Below are 12,190 nucleotides of genomic sequence, written 5' to 3'. Positions count from 1 at the left end.
ACAGACTTTCTAGTATCGTTAGAAGAACAAACATGAGAAATTTCTGATTTGTTGGACTTGTAGCGTTGAGAGGAGAAGAAATTAATTTTGAAAAATTTGGTTCGAAATCCTTATAGGAAGATAATATTTGAAAGACTAACGTTTAGAAGATAATATTCAAGTAGATATTATAAAAACTGATTGAGAGGATGTGAACTGGATTTAACTGGCATCAACTGACTGATGTTTCTGATGACGGTGGTGAAGCTTAAGGTTCCATAACAATAGCAATTTTTTCTCTCGGGCGAAAACTGCCAGTCATTCCAGATTCGGTACTTGGACAAGTCAATTTGAGGAATAAGATTCCGAACCGACTTTGTTTCTTGAATGTAACAGGTTTGTGATTGGGGTGTGATTGAGTTCGTAATTTCTTTGCTGTTGTTTCTTCTCCAAAGCCACTGTTGTCATGTAGACATACCGTGAAGGTCACCTGGGTAGTTAAACAGCAGTGTTGAGTTAAATTTCTTTCGAACCAAATTGTGGCCTTGTTCGTCCTCTGCAACTGTATACAGCAATGCGCGTAAAACCCATTTTTATTTATTCTATACGCAGAGATAAACCCCATTAATTAGAGGAGGCAGTTGCATTGACATTGGCTTTCTCGTGCAGCTGCGAGAGACAGTTTCCCACTGCTCTCGCAGGGAACAGTTAAACTAATTGAAGGTTCCTGTCGGAATATTTTATGAGTATTCAGTCAATTTTTCGAAGTGAATAGGGCATCCTCGGAGTCAAATTTGGTTTTTATGACTGCATCAATTTTACTAAATTATAATATTTTTTTCTCTAGGGAGGGGTGGAGTCCAACTGGGTCCACTCGGCACGGCTGCCACTGATTGGCCTATTGTAGCCTGTCCCGGGTGATTATGATGATGGAGAATTTGGTGGAATGAAGAGTGGCAGGGGAAACCGAAGTACTCGGAGAAAACCCGCCCCAGCGCCACTTTGTCCACCACAAATCCCACTTGACCGAACCCTGGCCGCCGCGGTGGGAAGCCAGTCACTAACCGCTTGAGCTGTGGCGCGGGCTTGTGATATGTTACCGGTGGATAACATAGCTACCACGCACAAGGGAAACCCCAGAAGCTGTAATAGGCGCTAGTAATGTTGGTCTAGTAGTGAGCAGTGAGAAGGCGAAGCACGCGCAGATGCCTCGTCACCAGAATTCGGAACAAAGTCATGACTCGAAGGGAGTTAATATAGCCTTTGAAAATGTGGAAAAGTTAAATATTTCGGAAGAAGAGTAACAAATCAAAATTTCGTTCATGAAGAAACTGCTAACAAGCTAAGGTCGGGAAATTCTATTCAGAATCTTCTGTTTTCTCGCCTGCCATGTCAAACAATGAAAATTAAAATATACAAAACTAATTCTGCCTGTAATTTTGTGTGGCTGTGGGACGTGATCCCTTACATCAAGGGAAAATCATCAGCGGAGGGTGTTTGAGCACAAATTAGTGAGGCGAATATCTGGACCCTTTTTTATTTATTGCTAGTGGGGTGGACTAAGTCCCTTGTACTGCGGCCACTTCTGGCCTATTGTACCAGCCCCAGATGATAGGTGAGGGTGATTGTGGAGCAATTGGTGGAATGAAGATTGGCAGGGGAAACCGAAATACTCGGAGAAAACCTGCCCCAGCGCCACTTTGCCCACCACAAATCCCACTTGACCAGACCCGGGCCGCCGCAATGGGAAGCCAGCGACTAAGCGCTTGAGCTATGGCGCGGCCTCTTGAGCAGGAATAAGTCCTCATCTAACAAATAAGAATAATGTAGAGGGTTGTTGCGCCAGCAGACTGAGGAAACGTGAGGGCACATACTAATGTTCTTAATTTTGCTAGCAGAAACAGTGTTCGTTATGGTACGGACTTGTTATTTACATTATTGCAGATTGTAAAAATACGCGTAATCATGGTTATTAAGTGCTATTTTTACGATGGTTCTTAATATAGACTCATTCATATTCTTACAGCGGCTGACTTAATGAGTAGCTTAATCTACTTGGGTAGAAATAATTCAGTGAAGATAAATTTCTCTTTTGGACCTATTAAAAGGAGAGTATCAGCAAACTGGATAAAGGTCATAACCAAAGAGAAAGAAGCGCTTCTTGCTTCTGTTTTCCTCTGTGATGTTGGAAATCTTATTACAGACCTGGCATTTGTGTGATCCGTGTCTCCTCTCTGGAATTCCTAGCCCTTTCTCTTACGCCTCAAAAGACACTTACTGGTTAATAACAAAATTTTACTTCTATCTTCTTCCTCCGTGATAGTTAGGCCTAACCATTTCAAGCATTAAATTAGTCTAAATAATGCTTAAAAATACAGTTCCCTACTCACAGGATGTATAAAACTCCTCCGTTACAACGGCCGACCGGATGATCCTGTTTAAAAAAATAATTGTTGTTCATTCTGAGAATCATATGAAACACGTTCAAGCACTGGGCAGGAAAATTGCAGGTCTTATTAATATTAAAGTAGATGGAACATATAGGCCGCGCCATAGCTCAAGCGGTTAGTCGCTGCGGCCCGGGTTCGATCCCGGGTCTGGTCAAGTGTGATTTGTGGTGTACAGAGTGGCACTGGGAAAGGTTTTCTCCGAGTACTTCGGTTTCCCCTGCCAATCTTCATTCCACCAATTGCTCCACAATCACCCTCACCTATCATCTGGAGCTGGTACAATAGGCCAGAAGTGGCCGCAATACAAGGGACTTCGTCCCACCCCACTAGCGATTAAAAACCCCTCAGAATTACTGGGGTCATGCACTATCGTCAGGACCCTTTAAAATCTACCAACAATCCCTGCCCCACGCGTTAATGCTGAAGTGCTGCTTGTGCCGCACCATGAGGAGTCTCCTCTGGCCGCTGGTGTTGCTTCTGAATATTGACGCTGCCTTCTGCTGAAACCTGGCTTATCTGTACAGAGCACTAATGAAACAAGGACAGTTCTCAGAACTTCGTAGAGCAAGGCGTTAATGCTGAAATGCTGCTTGTGCCGCACCATGAGGAGTCTCCTCTGGCCGCTGGTGTTGCCCCTGAATATTGACGCTGCCGTCTGCCGAAACCTGGCTTATCTGTACAGAGCACTAATGAAACAAGGACAGTTCTCAGCACTTCGTAGAGCAAGGCACTGCGCTGCAAACGCAGCTGTAACACGAATTATACGTAAATGTTTCCGGACATATATTGATATGGACATTGTTTCTTGCATTTGTTTGCGGAACTCCGTACCTTTCAGTTACAGCCCGTGTGTCCAGTAAATGATCTTGCAGACCAATGAAGAATGCTGACTCTCTCAGAGCCCAAGCCTTTGTCCAAGTGCCAGACAGTTTGTTGCGATGCGCAGAGCCGATTCCTTTGCTCTGCACAGAATTTGATTAACACGTTTAAACCGTTGTTTATTAACGAAGTTTAAGGCTTGTAACTTGATTGAGTCAACTTTTTTAATTTTCTGTCCACTGCCATATTTCGCCACGGCGAAGCTATCATCTGGTCTCTGCAGTTGCCATGGAAACGGCAGCAACTCTAACTTTATCATTAAAGGCGATGTACTGAAACAGATGGAAGGCGCTCATGCCTGGGGCGGTGTTTCTCAAATATATCAGAACCATGTGAACTTAATATGATTACTTTTAATTATTAATTACAATCACAGTAGCCAAAAGTTCATCATTAGCTTTGCAACTAGTTCCTCTTTACTTCAAACAAAACGCATTCAATCAATCCCTTCTCCTATCAACAAGAGAAAAGCAGAACATTATTTCCGCGTTGTTGCAGCTGTCACACCCTAATCACTTGCTTAATTGCTAGTAGATCCATTGCGCTACACCATTTTACAGATGTTTAGTACATAAAGCTAATTGTTTAGTTCTCGAATGTCTCTCGGTGAGCATGTTGAAAGCCCAGAAGTTCATGAAAATCATTTCAATTGAATGCTAATGGCTAATGCGACTACTGCAGATTCACTTGCCCCGGACATTTGTGATGACGCAAAGAAACACGCGTAACCAGCATATAAATTAACTTAGCCTAATTCTGATGGTCTCATTTCCTGTACCCACTCATATTAATACCTCAGTCACTTTGTCTTAGAGAATTATGTAGTGGCATTTCTGCATTAGCGACATAGGTCTAATGATGACCGTTGTCTGTTGTGATTATTATTTTTTCCATGGGTCTTCGAGCCCATTCAGGGCCCTGGCCTATTATTCAGTTCCGTAATCATTTTTCACAGACGGTAGGACTCCTTGGACAGGAGATCAGCCCGTCGCAAAGCCGCTACCTAAACACAGGACAACACGAACATAGAATACGCACACACACACACAAGACATCCACGCCCTGAGTGGAATTCGAACCCACGATCCCAGAGTCCGAGCGAGCGAAGACAGTTCATGCCTTAGTCCGCGCGGCTGGTGTGATCGGCTCTTCATAATATCATTGCGCAGTTATTTGAGTTAGGTTGGCAGTAATGCACTAGGGGATCTCATGTTGTTGGGTTGGGTGTTTTATTATTTGATGGCGCTACATCAGATGTTGAGGTCATATTTCACGGCAAGACGTTAGCCGATTAATCAGAAATAATGTGGAACAAAGCGTTTGTAGCCTTCTTCAAGAGAATATCCTGTCATCCTACTGCAGGAATTAAATAAAAGTACAGAGAACATGAATCAGGTAGCTGAGCTGACGCCACAGTGGAAATGTTGTGTCGCAGTGGGTCACATGGAGGTCATGACGTAACTCTGCGAAACAAATTGACTCGTCTATATTTGCCCGAACAATACTCTGCTTTATCACAACTAGATCTTAGTGTATTTGCCAAGATTCGCTGGGCCACGCCAAGAAACGATACAGCTGCAGTGCAAATAGCCATTAGCCAACATCTCATTAATTTGCATTTCAGTTTGAAATACATTTTGTATTGCGTACGGGGACAAGCATGGCCTAACATATGCTTGACTGGAGCTGCATGCGATGTGCCAGGCACTGGTTGTTGTGTCTCTCTTCAAACCCATTTTTAACGAAACGAAACGCGAGTAGTACCACGCCTTGTTGTACAGTTCGTTCAGTTAAGGAGGAAACTTCGCAACACCGCTGACCCGGCCCAACATTCCTCACAGATTGCTTCTGTAACTGCTGATAGCGCTGATAAACGCGCGCCGTTACAGCAGCAATCTGTGAGGAATATTGGGCCCGATCAACGGTGTTGCGAAGTTTCTTCCTTGATTGAACGCCCTGTATTATCAATACATAATTGTTGCAACATTTTCACTTCGATGGCACAGAGACCACGTGCTTGCTTGGCGAAGTTCCATTCCCGACATGATCACGGACTTTTGGCAATTACTGTGTACGCACAGCCTCTCGAAGGCTCTCGGCCTTTGGCGGCTCGATGCCGAACACACCCTTTAGGCCGAGAAGGCAACATGACTATAAAGTTTATCGTTCTCTTACATCGCAAGACGTAGTTTAGGATTTAACACATCTGCATTTTCTTGTCTTATACGCTCCTCCGCAGCACAGAGTATACTGCACTTCATTCCCGTTACAGGTTTCTAACTTGCCGATCATAAATGCCTTCGATCGCTCGAACGCTGTGATCGTGGGCTCGAATCCCACTCGAGGCATGTATGTCCGTGTGCGTTTATTCTGTGTTTGTGTTGGACTGTGTGTAGGTAGCGGCCTTGCAACGGGCCAGTTCCCCGTCCAGAGAATGTTTAGATTAAGAAACTGAAAAGGCGGCCAAGGTCCACAAGGACGCAAAAACAATAGGCAGCCGGATGGATGGATGGATGGGTCCAGCTTGTGTATAGGAAAATTTGCTACTGTGTTCAACTACTGCGCTTGGAAGTCGTACAGGGGCATTGCCTTCAGTTCCACGTAGTGTGAACATCAATCCTAGATCTTAGTCCTGGCTAAAGAACCACTGATTACTATTCAGTTGAAGGCTTGGCGGACTCCAGAGATTGTCTGGACACAGTGGCAATAAAAAGACAATGTTACCTCTGCCCAGGATCTATCCACGGCCTGAACGGTTTGTAGCCAGTCACTTTACTGACTGAGCTATACTATTTTTAATCTCACTTATCCTATTAATTCTTTATTCTTAGACTGTAAACATAAAATTGTGGCATAAAAATAATAACGCCTCTCTGACACAGCATGGTTAATAAGAAGCGTACTCCTTGTCTCCTCCTTATCGCAGTTACTGTTAACACATGCGTGATGACGCAAGTGATTTGCCCAAGGAGGAAATCCACACATATGTGTATGTACACGTCAAATTCAGAAATTCTTTCTGTTCTACATGCCACATGTCAATGCGTGTGCGAAAAACGATTCGCCGACCGGCCTATTGCTGTAACATCTCTCAATGTTCAATGCAAGGCAGCATACGTAGCATGCGCCTTTACATCACGTTTTAACCACGATAAATGCGATATTATGCGATACTCGTTATGACCGAAACAATCAACATTTGCAACGCCATCTGTTGTCGCGCACGGTGAATATACGTGCTGCGTTTCACAGTCTTACGGCGAACTCTCAGAGAGGAAATTGTCCTCACGATTCCATTCTTATCAGTGCCTTCCTTCCGGAAGAAGTAAAAGTGAAATATTTTGTCCTGGACTCGAACCCATGCAAGTAGGAGCAACATCAACAATTTCCCTATAGTTATCTCTCCAAGAGGAACATTTTTTTATGTTTTAACAGGTTTTCTGCGGCCCCCCTGTTTGTGAGGAACAGGATCTGACAGGCCGGACAGACGCTACTGGTGATTATATATACAGGGCGTTTCAAAAGTAGTTTACAAATTTGAGAGGATATACACATTTATTCGAATCAATATAGCGACTGGCTACGGGTTGGATGACCCAGGGGTCGGAGTTCGAGTCCCGGTAGGGTCAAGAATTTTCTCTTCTACACGTCTTCCAGACCAGCTCTGGGGCCCACCCAACCTTCTATACGGTGGGCACCGGAGGCTCTTTCCCAAGAGGTAAAGCGGCCGGATCGTGAAGCTGACCACTCACTTCAAGCTAGTGCCGTGGTCAAGAAAATGGGGTTCTATATATCCACTCCCCCACGCGCCTTCATGGTGTAGTGCTTAATTAGTTAAGCAGAGGGACAGCTTTACCTTTTTACCTTCCAATATTTTGAGAAGAGGGCTGGGTGTCATTCGGATTGTCGTAAACTCTCGCAGGACTTCGAGCCACGTCAGCCGGTTACATCCAACATGACTCTCTTTTCACACTGTTTCTGCAGACACGTTACGTTGGAAGGTGAGTCTCGAGTTCGAATCTCATTGGAAACGTAAATGCCCCCGTTTTTCTCTGTTTGTCTGTGATAATGGAAGCTCCTTCTTTCTTTTTGTTTTCTCTCTTCTTTCCTGTCCCCTCGTTCTTTGCAGTCCGCGCATGCGCTACTCTCACACGTGGAGACGCGATGCTCGGGCATCCACAGGAAGCTGAGTTGTCTTCCCACAGAGGATTCACTAATTAGGCGCTAATGGCTTTTATTTCTGCTGAGACAGCAAGAAGTAAATGTGATACTCTTTTATCGAAAGTTGACTCTCGCGATACTAATGGAACCCGCCCAATCAGTTCCTTGTTCTGTCATGTAGGCTTCGATTGGTTTCCACAGCAGTCATGGCTCGCTTATCAATGGCTGTAGATTTTGTTGTATGCATTGAATGTTACGTAGGCTTATTTCAGTAGCCGTTCAGTTGATCCGGTTCAATTGGAAGTTCATGACCGTGCTCACAAATGCACCATCCTAAGTAATTTTAATGCTGTTCACAGCATCATTGCATATCCATGTATGAATCATTTTAATATTATCCCCCTAGCTGAGATTATTTCTTGATATTTCTGTTGCAAAATCTTTACTCATTTCTTATTTTCTATCGCGTGCTGAAGACCTAATCATCACATCCTCTTTTTATTTTATCACCCTACCAATATTAATGGAAGTTAATTACGCATATGTTTCTGTCTTTATCTTGTCACCCTTCCTCACTACATGATCGGCACCATAAGCCATCATCAGGTGTTGTCTATCTTGCCAAAATGGTTTCACTCTATGTCAAAATTGTGTATCGCCTATGAATACCATATTTCCCAATGAAAAAAAAAATTAATCTTAAATTAAAATGATTTAACATCTTAATATCTTTCCATTGTGGTCGTCGTACAATATCTACAAGCACAACCCACTTAACAACACAACTAGTCTACCAGCCTGGAAAACCTACAGCCAGTGGAGCACACATAACAACACTATATCGACATGCTTACGAACTGCAGAAGTAACACGCACAATGCCCACCCCGCAGAGGGAACGCAACGCGAATGAATCCAACAACGGGAAATGCTCTCAAGCAAATATCTGTACAATGAATGGGTGACGACCACAATGGAAATAACATTAAGATGTTGATTAATTGTAATATAAGAAGGTAAAGTTGTCCCTGTGATTAACTAATTAAACACTACGCCATGAAGGCGTGTGGGGGAGTGGATGTATAGATCCACATTTCCTTCATCACAGTATTAGTTGGAGATGAGTGGTCAGCTTCACGCCCCGGCCGCTTTACCCCCGAGGAAAGAGCCCCCAATACCCAATGTATAGGAGGTTGGGTGGACCCCAGAGCCGGTCTGGACGATATGGAGAAGTGAGAATTCTTGCCCCACCGCGACTCTAACTCCGACTCCTCCGTCCTCCAGCCCGTAACCAGTTGCTATACCGACTGAGCTAGTTTTAATTCACGGTAAATTTATTTTAATTGGGAAATATCGCGTTTAGACGCAGTGCATAATTTAACTCATCTAGTGCAACAAATTTGGCAAGCTAGACAACTCCTGAAGATGGCAGCGTGCGGCCGAAACATGTAGTGACTCGATAAGAAGCTGCATATACATGTAATGCAAGAGGATGCTTAAGTACGCAGCTATCAACGGAAGTGTGGCTATGGCAGTGGCCCTCCTGTCTTCCTGTTACGTCCTGTCAGTTAGGCCACAGCACCGGCTTCACATCCGTAGGCCTACAAAACAATTGGTTCCTGTAATCAGTTTCTCTTACCGATGAGCAGATTGATGCCTTCCGTCAGATCCTTGTCATACAGGGTGACAACTTTGCGGCCGTCAACCAGCAGCGGTGTGATGTCGAGGAGAACTCCCTCTGTGACGTCACAATGATCATAGCCTGGCCGGGTCACCCCGTACACCGCCGTCTCCGGCTGCCGCCTGTGCATACAGATTACACATCATTATAGCGTAGACGCATGGGGAAGCGGAGGTATAGCTCCACCATTCTTAAACTCGGAACCAATCTTCACGCACCGACCGCTTTATCCCCGGCTGCGTGGGCATCATAACTGGTCTCGACGCTGTGGAGTAGAGAAAAACGTCTTGACCCTGCCGGGAATCGAACTCCGGCTGTCCAGCCCGTAACCAGATACTGTAGTTACTTAATTGCATGTGTGCCGACTGTCATGAACATGGAATTGAAGCACACGTTTACTTGCAGCGTACCTTCATCTGTTCTGTTCACAAAGTGAGGGCTCACACTGCTCTGCACGGATAGGCATGCACATAGCATAAGTTTCAGGCGTGCACACGACTGGGTTTGGCGAATGCAAGGGCAGGGTTTATAGCCTATTGTTTACCCGCCGCACATTCCGTTGCTAAGGACAACACCGTAGATTGGTTGGGTGGCTAGGGAATAATGAACTCGAAAGGCTGTGGGACAAAGCCACTGTGGCTTAATTTTAAAGTACTATCCCAGAATTTACTTGGAGGAACTAGATAAAACCTTGAAAATCCCGTGTGTCCAATTGAAATTCAACCAATATTACGGAGGAACATGTTGCATTCATGTCCATGCTGGTATTGTTTGACTTTCTCTTCAACCCAGAAGATGGAGGAGATATTTTACTCCGACACGTCAGAAACTGTTTATTCCTTGCACTCTAACTGCGCCCTGAACCCCAGTCACGGACGGCCAGCAAGGTAAGGTTCTGTAAGCTGGGAACTCCCCTTATAGAACTTCTATGCTAAGAGATTCTTAAAAGTTTCTCTGAACCGGGGGATTTCCTTGGAATGATGCTGACTCCAGGTAACATTAAAAGTGGCGTTAGGAGAATGCTTTGTAAGGACGGGAGGTGGATCGAACTTGCTCTCAACTGTGTCCATAGATGATTTTAGCCTACTTCCCCTATTTTAAAAAAATGAAAGTAGGCTTATGCGATAACCACGCTGTCTGTGTGGCTGTGTATCCTCCCCTATTAACTTTTGAATGTCTGAACCAGTCTGTATGAAATATCACTGCACTTCAGCCCATTTCGACTGCCTACTTAATAAATCCCTCCCATCAGTCTGTGTCTGCAGGTGTTTCCCCCATCGTTGCTAGGCAACGGCTAGGTAAAAACGTTACCCCGTCGACGAATGCGCACGCAAAAACAGTAAAATTGTTGACGCCTTTTTCCTATGCGGTCAGTGTCGTATCAATGGAAGGTAGGAGATTAGATCTTCCCAGAACTTCTTGTTATATTGTTGTTGCTAAACTTTTGTGTTTCGCTTCCAGAAAGCCATATACTTTCTGCATGTGTTACTTTGCTTTAGTTGCGTGTTATTTTATCGATTACTTGAGTCCTTTCGGTTGAAGAAGTTCCGTGAATGTTCTAGAGTCCCAGACAGCTAATGGACAAAGGCTTAGCAGTAATAAGGAGATGAGTGGTATATTGACTCGCTTGGAAGACTCTAGATAAGAGCATTCAGCTTAGCAAAGAGATTATCTGGTGTCGCAGAGGCCCCAAAATCGTTAGCCCGACGACATTTATAAGAAACACAAATGAAGGAGGATTCACCTCGTAGAATACTGCGTGAAAGGGTCGAGGTTTTTACGTTTTGTGTTTTGAAACTCGTTATTTGCCACTTCTCACACCTCGTTTTACGTGGCATTAATCAAGTTCAGTGGTTCCCAAAGTGGGCTTTCCCGCCCCTGGGCCCGGTGGGGCGGCAGGAAACGGTGGAGATGGGCCCCTCCTAGCACGTTGCTCGCTTATTTACGACTGAATTGGCTTCAGACCAGACACTGGGAAACTGGTATCACTTCATCTTAGAGGGTTGTGCAAACCGCTGTTTTGAAGAATGCTTTTTATAGGGCAAGGGGCGGTGGCCTGAACAAGTTTGGGTACCACTGGCCTAATTGTTATGTCATAAACAGATCTAATGCTGACTCTGCTAATCGGCAGTGGAGATACAGAACTGGAAAGTGACAGAAAATATCTTCCTTTTTATTTCACACGCTGTTCTGAAAATGTGGTTTGAGGTCGTCGCAGAGGTGGTTATGAAGAGTTGTTTCTTCTGGGATATAATGCCATTTAGTCTATGATTTATTTAATCCGTCTTGCAGTGCATACACTCATTTATCTCCTTCTTGCAGTGTATGCACTGCAAGACGGATTAAATAAATCATGAACTTAAATCAGTGCAACAGGACGCTAAAACATAACATTAGCCGTTTAGTCTGTTGAAGGCCAGCCGACGTTTCGGAGGAACGTAGCACGCCTCATTTTGATAGGCATGCGAGTACTTTTCTGAATCAACACTTTCCAGACCGTTGGATTTGTCAATCGACCAGTTGGTTCCAAAGTTAAGTGGAGGTGGACGCGGAGGCGAAGTTTTCTTCCGAAACGTCGGGCCCTCTATGAATTACACAGCGTTACAACCCAGAAGTTCCTGAATAGTCATAAAATTACATTCTTACTCTAGTTTCTTTAATTTTATTTTTATTTCTTTTATCGTGTTTTATTTTGATTTTAAATTTACGATTTGAATTAAGGCCGTATATTGCCAAATAGTGTAATGTTGACAGGAAATCTGTGGTTCGGACTTTCGGCGAGATCGCGCACCCAGCCAAAGACCCTGTCTACATACAGAGGCAATGATGGCATGCCATACAGTTGTGTACTGTAGCTCAGTGACACGGAAGCTCTTTCTTGGTCTATTATTCGCTGGTCAAGGGACATCCCGCTACAGAAAGTGACCGTCATCACGACAATTCCAAAAACCGTCTCTGGGGCCTGTCCTAAACCAGTTCAATTCATTTCACATATTAATACGTTATGACATATCTGCTGAAAGCCGGGACAGCAAAACCAG

General features: G+C 44.3%; 2 protein-coding genes across 6 annotated transcripts in view; one reads left to right on the top strand and one right to left on the bottom strand.

Annotated features, from left to right (window-relative positions):
- The window catches only part of LOC111868519 (zinc finger and BTB domain-containing protein 24), a 140,262-nt gene that overhangs the window by 53,033 nt on the left and 75,039 nt on the right, over nt 1-12,190 (top strand). The gene's annotated exons all lie outside the window — the stretch shown is intronic.
- LOC111868520 (delta and Notch-like epidermal growth factor-related receptor) overlaps nt 1-12,190 on the bottom strand; it is a 96,497-nt gene that overhangs the window by 46,801 nt on the left and 37,506 nt on the right. For all 3 annotated transcript variants that reach the window (XM_023859229.1, XM_023859225.2, XM_023859226.2), the window contains one exon: nt 9,108-9,271. In XM_023859229.1, the coding sequence (XP_023714997.1) occupies nt 9,108-9,271 (164 nt within the window). The remainder of the gene's footprint in view (nt 1-9,107; nt 9,272-12,190) is intronic.

Source organism: Cryptotermes secundus, unplaced genomic scaffold (assembly GCF_002891405.2).
Source record: "Cryptotermes secundus unplaced genomic scaffold, Csec_1.0 scaffold206, whole genome shotgun sequence".
Lineage (NCBI taxonomy): Eukaryota > Metazoa > Arthropoda > Insecta > Blattodea > Kalotermitidae > Cryptotermes > Cryptotermes secundus.
Note: the sequence above shows the minus strand (reverse complement) of the source record. Positions and strands in the feature narration are given on the sequence as shown.